At 34.3% G+C, this 25,700-nt stretch overlaps 2 protein-coding genes across 2 annotated transcripts; one reads left to right on the forward strand and one right to left on the reverse strand.

Annotated features, from left to right (window-relative positions):
• The first annotated feature begins 5,887 nt into the window (after window positions 1-5,887).
• On the forward strand, window positions 5,888-16,354 carry LOC147405586 (cysteine-rich receptor-like protein kinase 2). The gene is made up of 8 exons (XM_086433378.1): window positions 5,888-6,076; window positions 11,639-12,438; window positions 13,143-13,256; window positions 13,498-13,637; window positions 14,121-14,331; window positions 14,555-14,789; window positions 15,440-15,587; window positions 15,688-16,354. Exons 2-8 carry the CDS (start codon window positions 11,685-11,687, stop codon window positions 16,030-16,032), a joined length of 1,947 nt encoding a protein of 648 aa, XP_086289504.1. The 5' UTR covers window positions 5,888-6,076; window positions 11,639-11,684; the 3' UTR covers window positions 16,033-16,354.
• A 999-nt stretch (window positions 16,355-17,353) lies between these two features.
• Window positions 17,354-25,414, reverse strand: LOC147405587 (protein CLAVATA3 INSENSITIVE RECEPTOR KINASE 1-like). Its single transcript, XM_086433379.1, is given in 12 exon segments — window positions 17,354-17,889; window positions 18,764-18,934; window positions 18,936-19,156; window positions 20,069-20,410; window positions 21,634-21,783; window positions 21,895-21,992; window positions 22,456-22,515; window positions 22,604-22,675; window positions 22,758-22,901; window positions 23,777-23,848; window positions 23,983-24,115; window positions 24,527-25,414. Coding segments are annotated over 12 exon segments (1,887 nt in total). The 5' UTR covers window positions 24,630-25,414; the 3' UTR covers window positions 17,354-17,568.
• Between the last annotated feature and the right edge of the window lie 286 nt (window positions 25,415-25,700).

Below are 25,700 nucleotides of genomic sequence, written 5' to 3' on the forward strand. Positions count from 1 at the left end.
TTCTTTTTATAAATGGGTATCCGACAGCGGACCGGGCCGATATCTGGGCTTTGCCCAGTCCATAAATCATGGTCTTGTCCAAGGACTAGTCTCGGGGCAAGTGCAACACCCACACATCCACGGTGGCCTCTGAGGAATTAATTTCCGTACTGGGTATCAAACTCGCAACCTACGGGCATTAACTGCTTATCGGTTAGAAATTGTCATTGAACCAACCCCTTTATGTTCATTCATTCTTATTTGGTGTGTTATAATGAAAAATAATGTGGCAATAGAAAATCTCTTGGTCCCACTGAGAATTTTTTTAATTGGGCCTTGAAATCTACATTAATCCATGAGCCTGGCCCATGATGAAAAGTGCTAAAATCCACACGTCCAAAACACATTAATCAGACTGATTTTGGTGCGTTGATTCTTCTATTGTAGATTGATGATTCCACGTGTCAGCAGGCTGAATCATTTTAGGTAATAAGTCATGTCGCATGGTTTCGATTCTGAACTGATAGCACGTTTTTAGTGATCTGTTTTTATAGAATCATGATAATCTTACTTACCCACGTGGTATACTCAATCGACATCCTGACATGATATATTCGGAAATCGTAGATCTATATGTCTCGGGATACAAAACTGCACTTCCCCATAAAAAAGTGTATCCCGAGGAATACAGATCTACAATTCCCAAACATGTCATACTAGGGTGTCGATTGAGTATGTCATGTGGGTAAGTCATATTATCACGACTCCTTTTTATAAGGGTTGTCAATGGAGCGGATCAAAGTATCAAATCCAAAATCCGATCCGATAAATATGCCAATAAGGTACACTTTGATAAGCTATGGATCAGTTCTAGATCATGTCTTGATCCAATAGGTTCCTTCTTTTTTTCTTTTTCTTTTTCTTTTTTTGAAACCAATAGGCTCCAGTTTCGATAAAATGTGAAGGAAGTATGTAAATTATATTACATATTTTGTCTATCAAATCAAATTTGATATTATCTGGATCCGTTCTGATTGTTATCAAATTGGATTTGGATCCTAATATTGAGATCCGAGAAAACTTTCGGTCCAAGAATAATTTGACTCCATGCTTATTGCAATGATTTGATATCCAATACACTCCTTATCAAATTGTTCCAAGATCAAACCCAATCCAAACTAAACCCGATCCATTGATAATCCCACATTTTATTGTGAATCCCTAGGATATCCTCCTATATCAACCACTCGTTTGATACCAGTGTTTAAGAAAAAATGATTTAGGTAAAAACACTAGCTTTAACACACGGACGAGATTAGGAATTTTCGATGAAAATGAATTCCGAGAAAAAAAAAAAAATTTAAGAAGACAAGTATTAATCTCTAGAAAATTTGAATTCTTCTTATCTTTATCTTTGTTCAAGATTGAGTCGAGGCGACTAGAAAAGTCCATTATTTACTTATGCCCTCGAGTTTTGGTGAATATGGCTTTCTTCTTTTACGAGAGGTTAATACAAAAAGACCTAAATACCCTCGTCTTCGAAAAAAAAAAAAACCCTTTAATGTTCAATATCAAATCACGTCACCTTCAAACAGTCCAACTTCTAATTATTGATTTAAATTACTAGTGTTTGTGTAAATCCGATTTTTACAAAAAATCATGGATTATTTTTTTTTACTTTAATATTATTTTTTATTTCATATATAAAAAATACATGTTTTTTTAATATTTTTTATACATAAAATAATTATTTTCTACTTCTAGATTTATCCCTTTTTTTTTTTACATTTACCAAAGTTTTCTCTTGTCGAATTATTTCGAAACCCGACTTTGTCACTATGATTCTATCAAATCATGTCATCTGCAAATACTTCAAACTTTTAATTATTGACTTAGAATTTGGAGTGACTTTGTATTTGGAGAAAAGTTATTATATTTGTTTTTAGTCGAATCACGACTACATCCTCACTTAGTGCAAGACCACCTAACTCCAATAAATAATTGAGTCCTTACGTTTCAAGTTAAATTTTGGCCCATTAGATGATGACTTCTCACATTATTTAATTTTTAAATTAAGAAAAAAGACGAAACAAAGGTCACCAGCGTACTTGATAAGGTGTGATAACTACTCTAAACGTGTGGACTTATGAGAGCCCGACATCAGGGGCAGAGCCAGGATTTTCTTTTAGTGGGGGCAAACTTATAGTTCATTGGAGGTAGGGGTGTCAATGGATAGTCGAAAATTCAAATCTGATTTGAATTTGAATTCAAATCTGATTTGAATTTGAATTCAAATTCAAATAGTTTTATATATTCGAATCCTTATCGAATACGGATTCGGATATTAATATTTCAAATTCGATAATATCTGATTCGAAATAACATATAATATATATTATTTTACTTGATTTATTTATTATATACATATTATAATATATAATAGGTTTTTTTTTTTAATAATGAAAAATCAATTGAATAACGGAAAATTGTGGTCTTTTTTAATATACAAATTATTCGAATTCTAATTGGATATTATTTGATATCTGATAGAAAAATCGAATTTGAATTCGGATAGAATTTTAAAACATCCGTCGGATTCGAATTCAAATTCTGATATCAGATAAAAATTTTAGATTCAAATATTAATGTATCCAAATCGATAAGCATTCGTTGACAAAAAAATTGGAGGGAGATGAGGAAGTGAGGGCAACCAGTTCAAATGGGACATGTCAATAGTTCAAAATGTAGGGGTATCGCAAATTTAAGCATAAATTCAAGGGTATCTAAAATGCCCAAAATAGTTAAGCAAGGGTAATTGCCCCAATGTCTCCTTACTAGATCCGCCCTTCCTCAACACGTTGGTCTTTGTTTAGTTTATTGTTGGTAGGAATTCGATTTGACTAATTTAGATGAATTTGATAATATTTTATTAATGATAATATTTTATTAAATAATAAAATTTTTGAAAATATACAAATGATGTTTTTTTGGGTTTCTTACCAAAATCCATCATCTACAATTTTCACGAAATGTCTATCTTGTTATTGAGATTTAAATATTGAAAAAAAAATTAATGTTAGATAAAAATTTGGATTCATATATTACTGTATCTGAATCGATAAGCATTCGTTGACAACCCTAATTGGAGGGCAAGAGGGCAAAAACTGGAGGGAGATGAGGGAGTGGGGGCAACCAGGTCAAATGGGGCATGTCAATAGTTCAAAATGCAGGGTATCGCAAATTTAAGCATAAATTCAAGAGTATCTAAAATGCCCAAAATAGTTGAGTGGGGCAATTTCCCCCAATGTCTCCTTACTAGCTCCACCCTTGCTCAACACGTTAGTCCTTGTTTAATTTATTGTTGGTAGGAATTCGATTTGACTAATTTAGATGAATTTGAGAATATTTTATTAAATAATAAGAAAATTTTTGAAAATTATATGAATGATGTTTCTAGATTTCTTATCTACAACTTTCACGGAATTTCTATTTTGTTATTGAGATTTAAATATTGAAAAAAAAAAAATTGATGGACAAAAGGTAAAATTTTACTATATTCAATACAATTCATTGATTCGTCGATTTAAACAACTAGTCTCTTATTCCAAGAAATTTATTTATAATTTTTTTTTTAAATAGTCAAAGAATTTTGTGATTATAATTGGGATCAAACCTATTACTAATAGGGGTATCAATGGATTAGTTTCGGTTTGATTCCGAAATGAATAAAAAACGAAATCATTAATTTTTTTGATAATGATTTTCTGACTTCCCCCTCTAACATATGCTCCATGATGTGGTATGTGCCAGAACAACATATTTTTCCTTGAGATACACAATTGCACATATTTATGTATCCCGAGGAAATCTATGATTTCTAGTCCGAGCCACGTCCAGGAGTGTATGTCAAAAGGGGTGTCAAAAATCATGACTCTTAATTTTTATTTGTTTCGATTTCGATTCTAAATTTCAAATTAATGGAATCAGAACCAAAATACAAACAGAAGAAATAAAAAAAATCTTCTTAAATGACTCCTACAACTTTTTATCAATTTCAATTCTCCATCAATTCGATTCTAAGGGTTCAAACTTGAATAGATTATAATAAAAAGATATTCGGAACCAAAGCTTTCAGAGTCGGTTAAATAGGTTTCCATTGAGACCATAGTTGTTGGGGGTGGCATTGATTTAGGTATAAGAACCGATTACGTCCAATCGTAATTTTATAAAATTAGTGTAATTTTCAATCTACAAATCCAATTTTTTTTTTTTTTTCAGAAAAATAGTACCATTGGAAAGATATCATCAATACTTTTAAAATTATATTAATATTGAATATTTTTTAATGTACATTTGAAAATGATAATTTTTATTATTATTGTATATTCGTACAAGGAATTCGTGCACAATGGATCATGTTGAGGCTAATGTTTTATCAAAGTCAAACAAAACAAAACAAAAGTCTACAAAGAAAAAGGCACCAAAGTCCAAAAGGTTGATTGCAGTCAGCCTGATTGAATCTGCACGCAGACTGGTGTTGACCGACAAGGCTAAAAAAAAAAATTAAAAAAAAAAATCCGACCCAATATTTTATCGGTTTGGATCTGACCTTTTTGATCCGCTTGAAACCCTTCTAACAATTTTATTTGAGAGTTACTATTGCCACACCCACTGCGTGCAATTCTTGGGCCATTTATGACATAAGAATTGGCATGGCATTAATAAAAGTTGGTGTGGGGATAACAGCTATTTTTTATTTTTTCGAAAAGAATTTTTATTGTCACACCAATTTTTACTAACGCAACACCAATTATATGTAATTCTCAAAGGCCAAGTTAGGATTTTGCTCATGTGAGGACAATCAAAAGTAGAATTTTTTTTTTTGTGGGACAATTAAGAGTGAAAAAATATAATTGTGAGAGCAATTAAGATTGAGAAAAAAAAGTTATAAGGGGAAATAGTGATAGATATGTTATTCGTCGCTGAAATTTGTTATAATATCTCATTGATTCATAAACTTTGAAAAATTTTGTGAGAAAAGTGCCCTCACTCTAAATCTGCCCCTAGTGATGGTCTATGTGATTTATATAAGAACTGGTGTGACCTTAGTAAAAGTTGGTGTGGAATAGTAACTCTCTTTTCCAAAATCATGCGTCAAGCATTTCGCGATGGAATTAGGAGTGTCAATGGATACCCATTTAATCGGAATCAAACCAGAATCAAAACCAAAAATCCCAGTTCTGGATCCCTTTTTATTAGAATCGATTAGAGTCGGATCTAAAATAGAACTGAATCGGTAGGAACCGAAACCGTTAGGTTCCAAAATAAATGAAATCGAAATCAAACTGCAGGCACCCAGAATCAATTTATTTCCATACTATAGAAGATTTAAGGTATTTTTTATTTCAAAATAAATGCATGTTCTATATAATTCTTCAATTTTTTGTATAAATTATCAATTGAAACTTAAAATGAGTTATTCTTTTAAATTTTTATTACTTTTAACAAAAATAAATTTTTTATTTTTGAAAAAAATCATTAATTTTTATCTTTTGTATAACAAATATAATCAAGTTAATAATTTTGTTGATATATTGTTAATTTTTTAAAGAAATTTTTTTATTATAATGATTTGAAATATTTTTTTTCTCATTCGATTCTTGAGAATCGGAACCGATGGATGCTCATGATTTTTGACGGTTCCGATTTCAATTTTATTTATTTTGGAATCGGACCTGAAACCGAGAAGAACCAGAGCCGACCTAATATTAATGGTTATGGTTCTAAGTTCCTTAGGAACCGAACCGGAATCGACCCATTGACACCCGTAGACGGAACGGTAAATCTTTCTTACCGTCGAACCGTGTTTTTTTTTTCCCCTCATTTTAGTCAAATAAAATCAGGAACTCGATTGGAATTTTATTTCGATTCTTCAAGTCAAATCCTTCGAAAGAGAGAGATGGAGACTTTAATTTCTTCTTCTTTGACTTCTCAAAGATTATCCATAGATTATTTCTTCCTAATTTCATTCTTTTATAAAGAGGAGAGGGATCAGATTATTCTCAGTGCCTGAAGATCATCGATTGGCACCAAAAAGGTACGAATCTCACCTACTTAAAGCTTTTCGATCTCCTTTTTATTAAATTAGATTTTTTTTTCTGAACTTTATAGTTTTTTTTTTAATTACTTCCATTTATAGTTAAATTCTTCATAATTTGAACTGTTTTAATGAGTTGTGTTCATAAGAAATTCAACATTTTTACAGAGATTTGTCTTCAATAATTAAGATTAATTACTAAAAGAATTATAGGAGAACAATATCTCATGTGTTATAAGTAATATTTTCTAAGAGATCGGATCATTTTTTTGCTTTTTATAGGGTAGAATCGATCTTCGAAGTCACTTGTTCTTCCAAGGATTTCTCTTTCTTCCATATAAAAACCCTTTCAGGATTTTAATTATTCCTATAAAATCTTCGAAAACGTGTGAGATATCTGTTAGAAACATCAAGGAAGCTTTTGGGGAAACGTAATAGTTTTTCAAGATTGTTTGTTAAACCGAAGTTCAAAGTTCAAACCAGAGATTGTCGGTTTGAATTTTGAATAATTTTTATTTTTTTTAAATACTTTTGGTATTTCATCAATCAATTAATGTCCCAAGAGATAATCTTTTTAAGAAGGTGTGTATTAAGGTGTGCCCTTAGGACACGCGTTAGGATGCATTAAATGTACTTTCGAAAAATTGGTAGGAAAATTTATTTCCAACGTGTATTTAATGTCTCTTAACTTAAGTCCTTAGTGCCCATGTTAACAACTAACTTAGTAAGATTTTAGTCTTAAACTCACATTGGAAAAAAACTTAGAACCCTCTTCAATTTGAAAGAAAAATCAAGATTTTTTTTTTTTTACTAGAGGTTAAAGATGAGGACATCCAAGTTATTTTCCATTAGTCTAAAAGAGAAGATCAAGGTCAAGGGGCATGTCATCAATTTGAAAATATAAAGAATATCTCAAATATTCACCAAAACATAAACATAGGAGTACATGACTGAACCACCCATATAACCTTTGTATTACATTAAATTACTATAAATTATAAAATTAGATCATTTATTTTAAGACTAATGATTTTTGAACTCAACCTGACAACCGACTTAAAAACTCATTGACGTGTCATGCGCAAAGAATTGTAAATTCTTTCACTCGGGATACACAATTGTACGTCGGGATACATAATTACAAATGGTAGGTCGATTGTTTATCCCGAGGGACAAAATCTGCAATTCTTTACCTATGCCACATCGATGAGTTTTTGAGTCCCTTATTAGGTTGAGTTCAAAAATCAGCACTTTTATTTTAAATTTGTAACAATTCTTTATTTAATAAAACAATAAAATTATCTATAAATTTTTTAAAAATATTTAATTTTTGTAATTCAAGTGGAAATGCGCATGCCAGTGATGCCACCTACTAGTGTCCACATATTCTTTATTCCCTGTGTTTCCTTTTCAATGTTTAAAGAGGGGTACCATATAAGAATGGAAGCTGGCCTACATGGTAGGTACCTCTTAAAAACGTTGCTAGTCTCAGTCCCCACAAAAAAATTGCTCACAGAGATCTGAGATCCACTAATCACATGTACCCATGTGTATTGAATGACATTCCTAATTTACAAAAGTACATTTGTTAGTTACAAACATTGCGTTTGGATAGAGCTTCTTGACAACTTTTGCTCTTACGGGGAACTAGCAAACGTTTGGATAGGTTTTTGCTCTGGCATGGAAAGGTTTTTTGCTCTTTTTTTAGAAGTTCCAAAAATCTGCTCTTGCGAGGAGAGATTGGGCTTATGTTCTTGCGTAGAGAGGTGTATCCACACAGGGCCAAAACTACCATTGTATGTTTGATGTGGCAAGCACTAAGGAGTTTGTGAGCAAAAAAACGACTCCAATCGCCAGGCGTGATTGTGTGCTTGCTTTTGCCAATATTCTTTCACATGTGAGGGTGGGAATTGGAAAAGTGATAATTACAAATTATTAGAATCAATCAACTACCAAGGAGATGGTTGACTGGGGATGGTGTACTTTTTTGGAGTAGGGCTGTCAATGGATTGGTCAGGATCAAACCGGGTCAATTTGGTATTTTCTATTAAGGATTTGATAGGAATTGGAATTGAGCCGATAAGGTCGGAATTGGACTCTTATTAGATCTCAATATTATGATCCAAACCCGATCCAATAATAATCGGATCAAATCAAATCCGATTTCATATACAAAATCTAAATGAACTCCATAAATTTAAATGACATATATAATTATATTAGTGAAATACTAATATCTAAGACCTCATGGAGATGTCTAACACTTTTTTTTTTCAATAATACCCCTCCTAATTTTGTTTTTAGTGAAAAGGATAGGTCATTTAGTCTTTTACATAATATAATGCATTTATTATGCTATTAATAAATGCATTGATTATATTGGCATTTATTATAATGTAAAAGACTAATACTCTTTTTTTTTCACTAAAAAATAAAACGATGAAGGGTTTGAAAAAAAGTGTTGGACAAAACCAACATCTACATGAGGTTTTGGATGTTAGTATTCTCCATTATATTATATTATATATTTTTTGACAATTTATCAAATCGAGTCACTATTAGATCGAGACATGGTTGATACAGAATCGATCCAATTATATGGGATTAGATCCTTATCAGAATCCAAATCCCCGATTCAGTCATTGAAGTTATCGAATTTCAAATCTATTCTGATTTATGACAGTCCTTGTTTATAGTTTTCGGTAACTTTTCAGGCCCACATACCCATGAATGTTGATTTAAAAAAAAATCTTGTAGATTAATGGTTTTTATCCACTAGATTGTTGCATTTCCATATGGTAGCATTTGGGTTGGGAACTTGTTTTCGTGCCCACATCCTTTCTCCAACTTTTCACACTTAAATTAACATTTTGGTAATAGATCTAAGAATTACTTCCTACAAATACCCTTAATTATTTATTTTTGGTGAAAAAGGTCAATATATTTTGGTACTTATACATTAGCACTTTTGTAATATAAAAAATCTCATATGTATTTTTGTAAAAATGTTTATAATTTATTACTTAATATCCAAATTAAAATCAAAATGTCTTTATCTTTTTCAATAAAAAATAAATATTTAATATTCAAAAGATTTAAAAAAAAAAAAAAAAAAATCTTCACTAAAAGATAAAATAATTAAAAATACTGTTAAAAAATAATAACGTCTTCATGAAGCATTGGATGATAATATTCTCCTTTATCATCTTGTGTCCTCTAGTGAGTATGACTGTTGCTTTTTTACTAAAATATAAATCTCACTTTTAAACCTTAGAAAGCACTTTTCGTATGAAGTACATCCAATATAAGTATTTTCCATTGGGCAACGTACATCCCCAAACAAGGTCGATAAATTCAAATCCTCTTTAACAACGAGTCCAATTTCAAATAGAAAAATATTATTATCATATAACATTTGAGGCTCACCATTAGATGAACTACAAATATGGGGGATATTTATAGGGATTCTCAAGAAATAGATCTCTAGAAATCTTGTATTAATCCCTAGGAAATCAATACTTATCTCAACAAAACCTTCACTTTTTAATCATATTTTCATCAGTGTACATTTGATGAAGAATCTCAAATGTTATTCGAGCCTTCTAGGTTAGAAAAGTCCTTTCGAATACATATGAGAGTTCAACTTTGAATTGGGTTGGCCATTTTGAAATTTCAAAGAAACTACTTTTACCACATAATAAATGTTTGAACTTATTTTAAAATTTATAAATATACCCCTACTCATTTTTGTGAATATTTGCTTCTATTCTCTAGTGGACAAATGAAAAATGACTTAAATGCCCTCATCGTCAACATATAACAAAGATCCATCAATTTTTATCCTAAAATCAGACATGTTTAACTTCCTAGGTAAACATTTTTCCCCTACGCTTCAACCTTCTAAAAAAGTTTTATCGTCGTTAAAAAATTAAGGTTATATCCACTTAAACCATTAAGCATCAAGAATTAGGTAGGATTATTGAAGCAAACAATAAATCTAAGGATTTTTAAAGACGAAAAAGTCATTTTAGTCTATAAGAGAAGATTAAAGTCCAGAGTGCCTATCATTAATTTCAAAGCATATAGGTATCTTAAATATTCATCAAAACATAGATCATGTCATGTAAGGAGAGATTTCTCCAATTCTTTGAAGGGAAATGTCTTTAATGTAAAATACAGATAGTTTTTTCAATTCTTTGCCAGTTATCAAAATGAGTTCCTGACGGAAGATGTTAAAATAATATATTAAATAGAATTACTATTGCCACACTAACGTTCACTAACGCTACACCAACTGCGTGCAATTCTTCGATTATTTTACATAGAAATTGGTGTGGCATTAGTATCTCTTAATATTAAATTAGCAATTATTTATTTATTCGAGAGAATTAGGATAATTCCAAGTTTTGAGTGGGTGGTAGGCTGAATGGGTAGGTCGCTTACGGCGACCTCTTCATTTGTTGGAAAAAGTAGACCACGTAAAACCATCTAGAGTAGACCACGTGGCTATCAGCTATTGCTGCCTTGTAGTATTAAATTCCGTTTTATCTTTTAGATCAATAAAATGTGAAGAAATATTTTAATCCAAAATCTCATAAATTACATTAATCGAAGATTAGTAAGAAAAATAACAACCCTTTACAGTTTACACTCATTATTATATTGAGTCGAGATTCCATACGGTCTCCCGTTTCTATAGATATGAACAATGTCTTCGTCGCGAAATTTGATTAGGAAATAAACACATAAACACCAACTAAAACATGTCATGTGGACACTTACACCGTTTTATAGGAACGGGTCACCGTTGGATCCTGAGTCTATTATATTACGCATCTTCTCCACATGTCGTGATCATTCACAAATCCCAAAGACCATCTGAGGGTCTGGATTTAGGGTGTATGGCAAAGGTGGCTTGATCAAAAAGCCATAAATCCATTGTGGTATTTACTTATTTTTTACCAAAATGGATATATACTGTATGATAAACATTAAAATGAATTTACTTTAGATTTTTGTTCCAAATTCAAACAACCATTAACTGAATTTATCTTTATACCCTTATTTTCAACCTGAAATAACCTCTGGAACCTTAATATGTTTTGGCTTTTTCATAATTTTATTAATATTATGATCTTTCTTTTGAGGTTCACAAGAAGGTTAAAAATGTAAATTCTTAAATGTGACCATACAATGAGTACCCATTTTGGTAAAAGCATATATATACAAAAATGGGTACATATGACCCTTTTGATAAATATTTTAAAAATGGATCAACATGACTGTTTTGGTAATTTCTCCAAAACAATGGTGCATCTTATTAGCCAAAGCTTAAAAAGTAGTTGCAGATTATGAACTTGATATCTCTTGTTGAGTGTGAACGTTACTCAAAATAGTTGACAACTGAATTACAAAAAAGTCAACTATTCTTTGCTTAAGCCAACAAGAAATGATAATGAAAATGATTTTTTTTTCTTCCTTTTTGGATCTTAATTTTTCTTCAAAGTTTATTACTCAAACACTAAAAGATATTGCCATATTCATGAATTTCATCTCAAACAGACGTTCAAGCAGAGACACATACAGCAAAAAACACCGACACAGATCAATGAAGAAACCAACCCTCTTTGTCTCTCCTCTTGTGTTCCTTATGATCTCATCTCTACTAATACAAACAACAGTAAGTGAACCAAGAGCCCAAACAGTAGAATTCAGGTGTGGAACCACACCAGAACACAACACCACTGCATTTGTTCCCAACTTCGTTGCGATCATGGAGAACCTCAGCGACCAAATGCGAACCAAGGGCTTTGGATCAGCAATTATAGGCTCGGGCCCCGATGCAAACCACGGCATTGCCCAATGTTACGGTGATCTCTCCTTACTCGACTGTGTACTATGCTATGCCGAAGCTCGTACTCGTCTACCCCAATGCTTCCCCAATAACTCAGGTCGTATATACCTCGATGGGTGCTTCATACGTATAGAGAATTTCACCTTCTTTGATGAAATTACGGGTCCTGATGACAAGGCCTTGTGTGGGAACACTACCCGTAAGGGCTTAAGGTTTCAAGAGTCGGCGAGGAGGGCCGTGTTGGACGCAGTAGGATTAGCGCCACATAATGAGGGCTATGCCAGGGCCGAAGTGATTGTGTCAAGTCCGGGGAATGAGTCGGCTTATGTGCTGGCAAATTGTTGGAAGACGGTGAATGCGAGCTCTTGTAAAGCTTGCTTGGATAATGCATCGGCGTTGGTCATGGATTGCTTGCCATTCTCAGAGGGGCGAGCGTTGAAGACAGGGTGCTTCTTGAGGTATTCTGATAAGGATTTTCTGAACGAAGAGAATGGTGGAGGTTCAAGAGGTGAGGCAACTGCCATTATTACTTGCCCACAATGTATTAGTGACTCCAATTCCATCCATTTCATAATCATACTTAGTCACAAAAAAATGGCCTTTAAAAAAAAATCATGTTTTAAAGGTATTTTTTTACATTTTAAATGCATTTTTTCTTTTAAAAAAATATTTTCTGTGGTTCTATGGATATTTGTGATTTGGTTCATGAATGTTGTTTATTGTAGGATATGTTACATATTATATAATTTTACGAATGATGAATGTTGTTTAATGTGGGATGATATGATGATGTCTTGATATTATGGTTATTAAATTTTTCTATAGTAAGTTATTTTGCTCAAAAAACATGTTGATAGTTAGACTCTTTTTCAGCATCATAGCACATATATGCATCGATATTCAGTAGCGTGTTTTTTTTTCTCTCTAAAAAATGTATTGAAAACTTACAATATATTTGTTTTATTTTCACATAATTTTTCATTTTTTTAACTATCTTTTTCTCTTTGTTTACGAAGTTTTCCCTTGTAGTTTTAAACCTGTACTCCGGCTTGGTGACTATGGTCATGATTCCTTGTCTTGGTGCCTTTTAAAGTTGACTAGTCTTGAATTGATTGTCAAATGATAGTGAATCATCGTTGAACCAATGTAGCATTTGCAAGATATACTTAAGATGGCTGACCTGGTTATGGATTTGCATCAATGGCTCTGCAGTGAACATAAGAATGGTTGTGGTTATCGTTGCGAGTTCTATGGCTGTTGTGGCAATTGGGGCAGCTATAGGAGTCTATGTTTTGAAGCAAAGAAGAATACAAAAGAAAAGAAAAGGTATAAAAGCTTATCTTGTATAAACTTTTACTACTAGCTTGTGGAGTTCTAATTTTTTAGTAACATTAGAATACAAGCTAGCCCTGTGAAGTCAAAAAACCTATTTAGTTGGATTTTTCAGACTTCTCAACATTTCGGATTCTCATTTTGCGAGAACAGAACTACCCTTCAAGATTGCACTTTGGAATTTCGGATGTGTGGAAGATTCTTAATGCAAATTTGTTACCTTCTGATTTTACAGATTCAAATGATACGGTGAAAATGGCGAAGACTCTTCACGATAGTAGCTTGAACTTCAAGTACTCCACACTTGAGAAGGCCACCGGATCTTTTGATGAAGCAAACAAGCTTGGCCAAGGAGGATTTGGAGTAGTTTACAAGGTAATTTGTTAAGAAATGAGCAAAATACATACATACATACATACATACATATATGTAGGTATGTATGTATATGTAGGTTGTATGTATGTGGGTCAGGTTTAGCAGCAAACATTTTGTCCTATATGGTTAGAAGTTTCGAAGTAGGCTGATTTTTTGTGAGTAATGCTGGAGCGATTTCCTATGCAACTGCATTCAACACTGAGCTGACATGGAGGTGTGCACTCCACTATAGATGCATTTCACTCATATCTCGAGGAAAGTATCTCTATGGTTCTGTGCACACCTCCACATCAGTTAAGTCTTGAACAGTGTGGTAGGAATTCACTTTAGCATTTTCCTTTATATTTTGGAATTCCTTCTCAGTTGCACCTACTCTCCAAGATATTAAAAGGAATGAAAAGTAAAGAACAATTCTATTTTCTTTTTCTTTTTTTAATTTTTATTTATTTTATGTCATTGAGCTGAATATCTCCTTCATTCTAGGGAGTTTTGGCTGATGGAAGAGAGATAGCTGTGAAGAGGCTTTTCTTTAACAATAGACACAGAGCAGCAGATTTCTACAATGAAGTTAACATAATAAGCAGTGCAGATCACAAGAATCTGGTCAGGCTGTTGGGTTGCAGTTGTTATGGACCTGAAAGCCTTCTTGTCTATGAATTCCTCCCAAACAAGAGTCTTGATCGCTTCCTCTTCGGTAATACAACAACAACAACTACTACTACAATTAACTATAAATTCTAGTTGATCAACTCGGACTTTGGTCCACCTAGGCTGAATCTTGAGAGCCAAGTCGAACAATCTCCAAGTCCATCGTATTATATCCGAATCTGAGTGAAAATCAATTTTCCTTGATAGTTTCTAACATCTTCTCCTCTAAAACTAATGAAAGTTATTCTTTTATTTTATAAATATGATAGATTCAAACAAAGGTAAAGCACTGAGCTGGGAAAAGAGATTCGAGATAATTATTGGGACAGCAGAAGGTTTAGCCTATCTTCACGATGACTGCAAGATCAAAATCATTCATAGAGATATAAAATCCAGTAACATTTTGTTGGACTCAAAACTTCGAGCTAAAATTGCTGATTTTGGGTTGGCAAGGTCTTTCCAAGAAGATAAAAGCCACATCAGCACCGCCATTGCAGGAACACTGTAAGTATCCTTTAGAAAATTGAAAAATGAATAAGAAACTAGGCTGATTAAAGTGATTACAACCCTATAATTTCTAACTCAATAACATTATGATTCATCTTCTGAGGAAAGATTCATGCAAGTATGAAGCTTTACCGCCTTGCAGAGCTGGCACCTTCAATGGGCTAGCCTAGTTTGTCTGTATATGTGTGTGTGTTTGTTAAGATTAGACCAATAAATGAGAAAGAAGATTAGATAAAAAAAATATAATGAGTTGTGATCCAAAACGATGTCCCGTTCCTATAGCAACATACGGAGTCTACATGTCATGTTTTGGTTAGAGATAAAACACACCACAAGCTGTGTGCCATGTAAAAAAACGGCTTGGTTAGGAGCCCAACATGTTTTAAACTCCTACCAAAACGTGCCATGTAGACACCTTACTTGATCCTGATTCAAATATAATTTCTGCTTATTGAAAGTCGACAACGACAACAACAAAAAAATCCCTTTTTTTTTAAATGAAATACTGATTTCTATATAAATCAAACTGCAACACTATACACAAGAAGCATTAATGTGAACATTTACTTGTATGCATGAATGTCTGTTTTGGATGCATGTTTGAATGAGTAGTTATTTATGTTCTCATGTTTGCTTTGAGTAAACAGAGGATATATGGCTCCAGAGTACCTAGCCCATGGTCAGTTAACAGAAAAGGCAGATGTCTACAGTTTTGGGGTCCTATTGTTAGAAATTGTTACTGGAAGGCTAAACAGGAGCAAAACATCCGAGCTCTCAGACAGTCTCGTCATAACTGTAAGTTTCTATTCTTCATTTTTCAAATAGTCCAATTATTCCATTACTTGTTAACCTTCATTTTCGTTTTCTTTTCTTTCGTGACATATGGGTAAGATAGGTATGGAAGCATTTCCAACAAGGGAAGGCAGATGAGCTCTTCGATCCGAATTTGATGTTGGAAAACTACGAAAACTATAGCATCCTTAAGAATGAGATTTTGAGGGCGGTGCATGTCGGACTACTATGCACACAAGAGGTCCCCTCATTGCGACCTTTCATGTCAAGGGTCCTAACTATGATGTTGAAGAAGGATGAACAACTCCCTACGCCTTCTAATCCACCCTTTATCGATGAGAGGACGATGGCTCTAAATGATACATTTGAAGACCCGAGTCATCCACTTAATGCCACTTCTACCACTTCAGTTGGCAGTATGTCTTACAGTTCCTTCTATCCAAGGTGATAGGAAAACATACGAAGAGTACAAAATAACTTAAATGAGTTGTACGCGAGCCAATAAGCCTAGAGGCTAGAAGATAGAGCACGATGTCAATTGATGTATTGTTGTCAGCAATTTACAGGTACATTCAATGTGCAATTGTGTGACATATGAGTCTCAGTTACTAATAAAGTTTTTGCATTTTAACTGGAGTAGCAATGTAGGGTGAGAAAATGTAACTGTTATTACAGGAATTGAAAGGCTTGGGCCTTGAGGCTTTATCAGTAACAATCAGATATTTTACGAATATAATTTTATGCATGCCAGTTTGACATGTTCTGATTCAGTCTTCGGCTGCTGTAGGTGGTGTTTGCAATAGTTACTTTCAAAATTTGTCAAAAATCAAACACATTACGTCTATGCAGATTCTGGCAATACCTTGTTTTATAAGATCTGCATAGGGTGTTAGGGCAGAAGAGCACAAACACAAAGCTGGGTTTCATGAACCTAACCTCTCCAAGGATTACGTCTATGTGGTTCTTGAAATAATCCCTAAATGGGAGTTTACCTCAAACTCCTAAGGCACTCATCCACATTAGAGAAAAAAGTGATTTAAAAGTAATAATTGTATTGTTCTTGTTATGTTTGTGCCTTGTGTTCAGTTTGGGGAAACTTTTTCCTCAATTTCATACTTTTCTTGTCTTAGGGGCAATTTCATCTTTTGCAGAATATAAATTCATAGTGAACTTCTTTAGGGTTTCCTATAAGGGAGAGTTTCAATTTTACCGAGGAAGTGAGATTGGGAGATTATATCTTCGGTATTCCTAGAAATGGTGAAAGGCTCTCATAATCACTGGTAGACATAGGCAATCTTGCCGAACCACATAAATTCTTTGTTGTGCTCTCTTATCTTTGATTTAAGTTTATTTTTTATTGTTTTCCTTGCTTCTCACACCTATATTTCTAGAGTCCTTAACATCGAGCGATCGACGTTATGATAACATATGATGACCACTCCCTCTTATATTGACTTAGGGTGATGAAATGGATGGTACGGATCAAATCACACAAAGATGATTCAACTACCGACTCAGGTTGCACCATAAGACCATGACATGGTACCACTTTATAAACGTGTAGGAATTTTCCGCATTTGAACAACACCCCATCCATGACTAGTATTTCATGCCACCCTCCAAGGGTTGTATAATAGTGAGCACAAATCAGGGGACATCAGTGTTTATGCCGCCCAGCAATCACCATTTTAGAAGATCAACAACACTATGGGCAGCTTAAGCAATTGTTCAGATCATCAAGATCAACAAATTTATGCCACACTTGTAACTTACCATTTCACTTCAATATATATATATATATATAATTCCAAAATTTTGGTCAAAAGCTCAATCAGCTCAACAAGGAACAGATACTTATACACGACTTTCGTTTTGTACAGATGAATACATGCATTCAACATATATGAATACCAAATATATTTCGCATTTTCAAGCTCTTCAATAAAAGGGTATAAAGGCGTGGGGTAGAGAATAGTTATTTGTGTCACCTTGGGCCCGAAAGCTCCATTGCTTCGACAACCACAGAAGATTCTTCTATAAAGTCTGAATATCTCTGAGGCGGGTTCTCAGTGGATAGGTGTTGTCTTGGTGTGTCGACCTTTTGTGAGGCCTCCCATTTCTCAGCAAGGCCGTCACCTTCTAACATCCTCACCACTTCGGACATTTTTGGACGATGAGATGGGTGAAATTGGGTACATAGAAGAGCAACTTGTACCATCTCTTCTAACTCAACCCTGTCAAAATTGTTCTTTAGATCTTTATCTACTAGTACGTTGAGCTTACCCTCGTTATGAAGCTTCTTCACCTGCACAAGAGATAACCACAATGTGAGAAAATTCAGAAAGAAAAATATTAGCTTAATATATATTAGATTTTGCCCTTGCCGATGCCCCGGTCATTCTATTTGGGGTTAAAGGGGGCAAAAGAGGAAAGACAATAAAGTTATAAGGGAATTATTGGAAAAGGGGTAGAAGGGTTAAGGCAATAAAGTTGAAGGGGTGTATCATTTGAAAAGGGGAAGAAGAGGAAAGAGAATAAAATTGAAATTGTTCCTCGAGATGCATGATAGATTGAACTTGAACTGCTCTATATGGGGATAAACATTAGTTGAAGACAACCATTGTGTTTTATTTTATATTTATAAACTAGAATTTGCCTGGGCATCCTCTTTGGGGTTTAGGGGGTGAAAGAGTAAAAATAATAAATTTAGAAGGGTGTTATTGGAAAAGAGGAAAAACAATATAAAAAGTTATAGGGATGTTTTTGGAAAGGGATAGAAGAGATAAGATAATAAAGTTAGGGGGGGGGGGGGGTTACTATTGGGAAGGGGAAGAAGAGAGAAGACAAAAGAGGGGCAACCGGCCTCGAGATATGTTATTTATGAGGTATAAATCTTGAGACGAAGGAGTGGGTCCACCGTTGTGTTTCATTATTAATATTATTATCTTTCCTCTTTTACCCCTTTAACTAAATTTGATGTGATTTTCTTGAAAAGGCTAGAGAAGAGGAGAGGCAATAAGGTTCGGGGGTGGGTATCCTTGGAAAGTGATGAAGAAAAAGTCAATAAAGGTAAAAGGAATCCTTGAGATACGTTCTATGATTCTGTACACATTCCACGTCACTTGAGTATATATATATATATATATATAGAGAGAGAGAGAGAGAGAGAGAGAGATTACCCAGTCAAGCATTACACCTTTCTGGTTTGTTGCTCGTCCAAGATCTAAAGCCTTCTGACCAGTAATTAGTTCTAAAAGTAAGATACCGAAGCCAAACACATCCGTCTTTTGTGATGATTGACCCGTAGATAGGTACTCGGGGGCTATGTGTCCAACAGTTCCACGCACTGCCTGTGGTTACATGAGAATCCTGATGATCCAAGAGTTTTGCCAACCCAAAATCTCCGACAACTGCCTCAAAGTCTTCGTCAAGAAGAATGTTGGCTGCTTTCACATCACGGTGTATAATTTTGGGGTCACATTGTTCATGCAAATAGAGTAACCCTCGAGCTGCCCCTAAGGCTATCCTCTTTCGCCTCGACCAGTCTAAAACTGGCTTACCATGAACATGATCTGTTAGAAGAAAGAAAACCATTAGTATGCTAACTTGAAGTATTTTTCATGATTTGGTTTTAACTAATTGTTAGAACTCAAGATAAGAATACTTGAAGAAAATAGTACTATATAAGGATGGCAAAATAACCAAAAAGAAGCTGGAGGCAAGCCAGGCTTGGGCTAGAATTTTAGGCCCAATGAAAAGCAGCCTGTTTAAGGCCCAGTACAAGCCCAGGACAGTGTATTGACACCCATATGTACTATTTTTTTTTTTTAAGAAAACGAGAAATTATATTGGCACCCCAACTTTTACTTATTACACCCCAATTAGTTAAGTAGTTTATCACTTCCCAACTAAAAATTCTTTCATGCCATTTAAAATAAGAATTAACATTTCCACCTCAAAACTTTCTTCATAATAATTGCACAATATGAAGAAGAAAAAACAAAAAGCCACGAAATGCCACCATCGACAATAATCCATCAAAAAGAATAAATTGACATCAAAGATGATTGTCTACCCCGACCTCTTGATGTTGATCTTGTACTCTTCTCTTCGATGTCTCTTCATCAAAGAGAAGAAAATTTTCCAAACCTAATGTTCTTTCCAAAAGTGAGAGAATTATATTTTCACCCTACAAATTTTTTATTATTTAAATGTAGATGGGGTGTAATAAGTAAAGTTGGGGTGGCAATAGAAGTTCTCCAAAAAAAATGCCAGAACTAGACTGCAAAACGTTGGGGTTTATTATAAGCCTAGTACTCACCTAGTGCAACAAAAAAAAAAATTGTTTTCATGTAAGGGTTGATATGCCAAGTTTTCCACTAAGGAATGTTAACCAAGAGATTCAATCTAAATAAGGACATGAAGTAACAAATATTCCCACTCCCTACTCTTAAATATGAATAGTAATCACTGAGTGCATTTACCTCTTAGTCGAGACGCAACACTTCCATTTGGCATATAGGGATAGACAAGAATCCGTTCAGTCTCTGTTGTGCAGAACCCACGAAGCCGAAGGAGATTCCGATGGACAGCCAAACTTATCATCCCGACTTCTGTTTGGAATTGGACTTCACCACCAACAATGTCATAGTCTTTCAACCTCTTGACTGCCACAAGACTCCCGTCGTGCAAGCACCCCTTGTACACAATTCCAAATCCACCTCTCCCTAAAATGTTATTCGAGTTGAAATGCTCAGTGGCCGCTCGAAGCTCCTTAAAGGAATATCTCTTCAAATGACCCAAACAAACCTCTGGATCGTATTGGTCTGCCAAGCAACATATTTATTGAGAAATGTAGGGTGGGTCAATCACAACCATCCACAAATAAATAACATAGAGAAATTTTATAAAAATAAAGCCATTATCATCTTATGTACATTATACAAGCTAATTGACAAGCATTCAGAGGCCCTAAAGAGAGCCAAACACCGTTCAATATATGGGCTAGAAGTATTGGAATGTTCTGATTTTTTGTGAGGACGATCTTTACGGTGAGAAGATCATCCTCAAAAAAAAATCAGCCCATTCTCAAACTACAAACCCCATCAAAAGTGGACGGTCCACAATTCTTTGACCTGTAAACTTGAAAAATGTTTGGCTCTCTTTAGGGCCTCCGAACACTCCCTATACATATAGGGTCTCGTTCAGGGGACATCTACAAGTGACAACTACTTTTACACAACCACTAGGATGCAATCCATTTTTTTAATGTTTTCTACAACACCAACAGATGCCGTTGGATCTTGTAAAATTGATGGCATCCGAGAGATGTAAAATAGTTGTCACTTGTAGATGTCCCCTGAACATGTCCCACCTATATAGGGTCAGGTTCTGTTGACTCAAAAATTATGATTTAGGAAATGATAAAAGATCTTGACCGTGTAAACACAAAATCCAACAGTTGAGTTTTATGCGTATCTCAACATTACATATCCCAATGATGCTTATCTCAAGGATAATTTTCAACCGTTGGATTTTGTGTTTACACGACATAAATGGTACACCAAGGCCTATATTTCTTTGAGGAATCCACCTAAAATCAAACCAATCAAAGATCTTAACACAATGACGTTCAACTAAAAATTTGACATTCAGAGAACATTGATCTTTGGATTGATTTCCTAACAGAAAGAATCCTCTGTTGCAACTCCCTCTCTGACTAGTCCATCAGTTCCATAAGATTAATAATTGGGACACAACAGGCTCTAAAGGTGTCATATTTAATTCGATTTGTTGGTTTATGGTCCACCAACTGGTGGCCCATCATCTGAACAATGCATTGGCCATAAGATCCATTGAGGTTTATCGGCCTCAAGTCCACCATATATTTTATCATTTAAACCCTGAATGAAAGCTCCTGAATTTTTCCAAAAACCTTGAATAGAAATTTATACTGTTTTAGTATTTTAAACCATCTAAATACAAATTTCCTTTTAAGGAAATACTTTTCAGGAAAATCAAACATGAGGATATGTATGGAAGTACAAACCATTGAAGTCAAAGAAAATCTGTTGGTTGTGTCTATATCTCAACCAAAGAATCAACCCAACCGCAACGATAACTAAAGAAGCAGACCCAACACTTGAGCCAAACACAATAGCCATTCGGTGGTTTCTCACTCCTCCTGGCTTTGATTGATCTGAGAACCCAAAATCCAGGAAGCTTAGGATAGTTACCTAAGTTAACTAATCAAAGTGTTCCGGAAAGTTAATTATAGACGGAAAAAACGGTACAACTTTATGAGAGTCACCTCTTAGAGCATCTGGTGAGAAGGAAAGCGGCTCGGGAAGTACGGCAGAACAGTTGTTCTCTGAATTTTTCCAACAAATTAAAGGATTTCCAACAATTCTGAAAAAATAAATACATAAATAAAGGTTAATAACCAAACAAAACATCAAAAGAGCTTACCAAAAAACAAAGAGTAGGACTAGCCTGACTAACTTAGTAAGGAAAAAAGGCCTTACTAAGGCTCACCGTTCGAAACAAACATCAAGACCCGTAACAAATCTCGAGGTTTTGTTTCAACAATGGATGAGCCTTGGTAAGGCCTTTTTTCCGTACTAAGTTAGTTACGAAAGTGTTTTTTGAAAAACAAAACATCAAAAGAGAAAATCATTGGTATTGAAGACCCGCATTTTGGAGAATCCGAATGACCACACATTCTCATTAGTCCACGTGTATTGAAAGGCATTCCAAATTTACCAAAACACCCATGTTAGATAACATTGGGGTGCTTTTCAATACACATGGACCAATGAGAATGTGGGGTCTGTGGGGGTCTCCAAAATCGTACTCAAAATTAGTTACTTACTTGAAAGTTCTTGCTGATATTTTTGGCAAGGAACCGCTCAGATTATTATAAGAGAGGTCTCTGAAAGAAAGTTATAATAGTGACTCAGAAAAATGTTTCCCGAAAGAAATCAAAATAGAAGTGTGAATAGAAGGATACAAAGACATACATGAGGGTGAGGCCTTCAAAGTTGGACAAAGACTCGGGAAGGAGTCCAGAAAGGCTGTTGTTATTTAGTCGCCTGTTTTTCTCAAAAACAAAAATGTATAAGCACAACACTTGGGCTTAATATATTTAAAAGTCAAAAACCTCTTAAAACTTACAGATAATTTAGGTTCTTTAGGCCCCCCAAAGAACTTGGTAATCCACCACTGAACTTGTTGTTTGAGAGATCAAGGGTTTGTAGCTTCTCTAGCTTTCCAATTTCAGCCGGAATAGGACCCGAAATGGCATTATTCTGCAATAAACTACACAACAAGTGCAAATAGTTGGAAAAAAAAAATGACTATCATTTGCAACCAAAAACACTACACAATATCCAAGTAACAAGGGAGAAAGGACCCTCGGGTGAGGTGATGCCTTGGTAATCTTCTATTTAATTCTTTACTTATTTCCTAAAAATTAAATAAAATAAATATAAATCTTTCAAAAAATTAAAGAATGAAAATATTAATATTATAAAAGGATTATTTATGTACTGATTTGGAAGGAGAAGAACTTAAAAAATGTACCAACTTTAAACACTGATTTGGACCACCAAATCAAACAAGCTGTGGATAACATTAATTTTAAAAAAAAGTTTAGCAAATTGAAAAGCTGTGCAAAATATATGAAGAAATACAGCTTCCACATTATCTCTAACTTAACCCTAACTTAAGAAACCATTTATTTTCCTTCAATTTAGTCCAATTGGAATTAGACACGACAATTAACCTGGTTTACTACCATGGAAAGCTCACCACGAAAAAATCACTCTAACACTAGAAAGAAGATAGCTCGTAAGTAAATATTTTAGTCTTTAATGTGTGAAGGACTTGTAGCCCCTAACTTTATATCCCTAGCCTAAGCAAAGGGTTATAAGCCCATCACTTGGGCTAGAGGAAGCACCCTCCCAAGTGATGCTTAGGAAAAGGTTTGACCAAATGGGCTTTATCAGATTATCTTGCATTTTATTGATCAAAATTGTGATTTTGTTCACAATGAAGATCTTTTGACATTAGCAAACTGAGCACTTCTCTAAGAATGGCTGGGTCCCAGATACAAACAATGTGCATATTGACAAACCACGATGACCAAGTATCCGCATTTGAGTAATGAGAACGAGAAAGTAATCTCAACTTACACAGATTGCAAGTTACTGAGGTTTCCAATCCCAGTCGATAAGGTCCCAGACAAGCTCTGACTAGGCAACCCTCTGATGATATAAAATCAAGATAAAAAAGAAACACCACAAATCATTTTGATGATGATCAATTCTAATATCTTTTTTTACTTGATAGAAATGTATTTAAGACGGTAAATAAGAGATAACGAAGAATGGTATCTTACAGAACAGACACGTAGCCTTCGGTGGAGCAAGTAACCATCCTCCAACTACAAGGATCTACTGAATTAATATCCCAACTCTCCAACACATTGTATGGGTCATTTAAACCAGATTTTATAGCCATCAAAGCCACAACTGCATTTATATAAAACGAAAATTTGGGATGAATCATTGTTTTTTTATGTTCAAAATTTATTTCTACAAAATAAATAACTAATCAGAACACGTGGATCTGGACAGAATTGAATGGAGGAACAAGATTCATCTAGATGAACCTAAAAGTTTGGGATAAGGCTTCAAGAGTAATTGAAATTCTAAAAGCAGATAAGAAGCTAGAACTGAGGTCCCAAATAAAAGGGTCATTTCAAAATAACATTTGATAATAGAAGAGGAGATCATCAATTATACATAGAAAATAATGAGCCATGACGATCAGTTTTGTGTGTAATTTACAAAAGTTGGAACAAAAACTTCCCACTAAATCATTCACACTTAGAAAGAAATACATAATTCATAGAAAGAACTAAGAACGCAAGATCAACTGACCTTCATAGTTTATACCAGAAGGAGAGAGAGTTGCAGAGGACCCATTAATCCAAGCCAAAAATAGCAAACCCACTCTCCAGTCAAGCAAACCTCTTCTTCCCATACTCTTTCAAGTGCTCCAAATCCACTTTAACAGTCTCATTCACTCCTTAAACCAAAACCCATTTGCCAAAAACTCCCATCTCAGCTCCAGAACACAAGAGAAAATGAAAATTTTCAAACTCACAAAATAAACCCAAAAAAAAAAAAGTTATCTTTTTTTTTTTTTTGCTTTTTCTTCAGTCAAACTCAATCAAAAGCTTCTCATAGTCCATACCCAGATGCCCAAATCTCCATTTCAGAGAAAAAGAGAACCAACTTTCTCAGATAATTCTCACCGTAAACCTCTAAAGATGAAAACCACAGTTACCCAGATTTTGATACACAAAACTAAGCAAGAAACACTGGTTTCAACCAAAAGTCTGTCCTCTCATCACCATTTTGACAACAAAAAAAAAAACAGATTTTGATCAAGAAACAAGAGTCCTTCATGTCTGAAATTCTCAAATCCTAGAAATTAAGAATGCTGACCCATCAGCCCTTTCTGTCATTCTCTCCAATATCTATACTTTCCTACAAACCAAAGAGAGGAAGAAAATACCCATAAGCAAACAAACAAAAGCCAACACAAAAGACCAAAGAAGACAGAGATACAGATGTAGAGGAGGAAAAAAAAAATTGAGAAAAATAAAAAGTCTAAAAAATGGTTTTTTTTTCCTATAATTTTAATAGTTAAACTGGTTGAGTTGATTGGATTGAAGGATGAGAATGGGTAATCAGAACTCAGAACCAACAACCAGCCTAACAGAGGATGTGAAGAGAGAGAGAGAGAGAGTGAAAATGAGAGAGAGAGAGAGAGAGAGAGAGAGAGCACGTGCTGAGGTTGGCTCAGGCTTTGTTGCTTTTTGGACCAAAAATGTTTTTAAAAAATTATTAAACAAAGCGTTCTTCTTTTTAGGCGTTCTGTAAAAAGCATTTTTTACAATTTGCAGATGATGTCTCCCAATGCTATAATGCGCCAAATGAAGGTCTTGATTATTAGTGCCACTTGTACTAACATGCACTGGGAGGAACGTACGCCAGAAAGCTGAAACGATGTACAGTACTCATCTAAAATGCGCCGTATGTGACACAG

This window comes from Akebia trifoliata, chromosome 3 (genome assembly GCF_017979445.1).
Source record: "Akebia trifoliata isolate Shusen 1 chromosome 3, ASM1797944v1, whole genome shotgun sequence".
Lineage (NCBI taxonomy): Eukaryota > Viridiplantae > Streptophyta > Magnoliopsida > Ranunculales > Lardizabalaceae > Akebia > Akebia trifoliata.

Excerpts from the sequence above, each read along its gene's own strand:
- LOC147405586 (XM_086433378.1), top strand. The coding sequence starts at position 11,685 with ATGAAGAAACCAACCCTCTTTGTCTCTCCTCTTGTGTTCCTTATGATC. Across the intron at positions 12,439-13,142 it reads GAATGGTGGAGGTTCAAGAG|TGAACATAAGAATGGTTGTG; the intron begins GTGAGGCAACTG and ends ATGGCTCTGCAG. Across the intron at positions 13,257-13,497 it reads AATACAAAAGAAAAGAAAAG|ATTCAAATGATACGGTGAAA; the intron begins GTATAAAAGCTT and ends CTGATTTTACAG.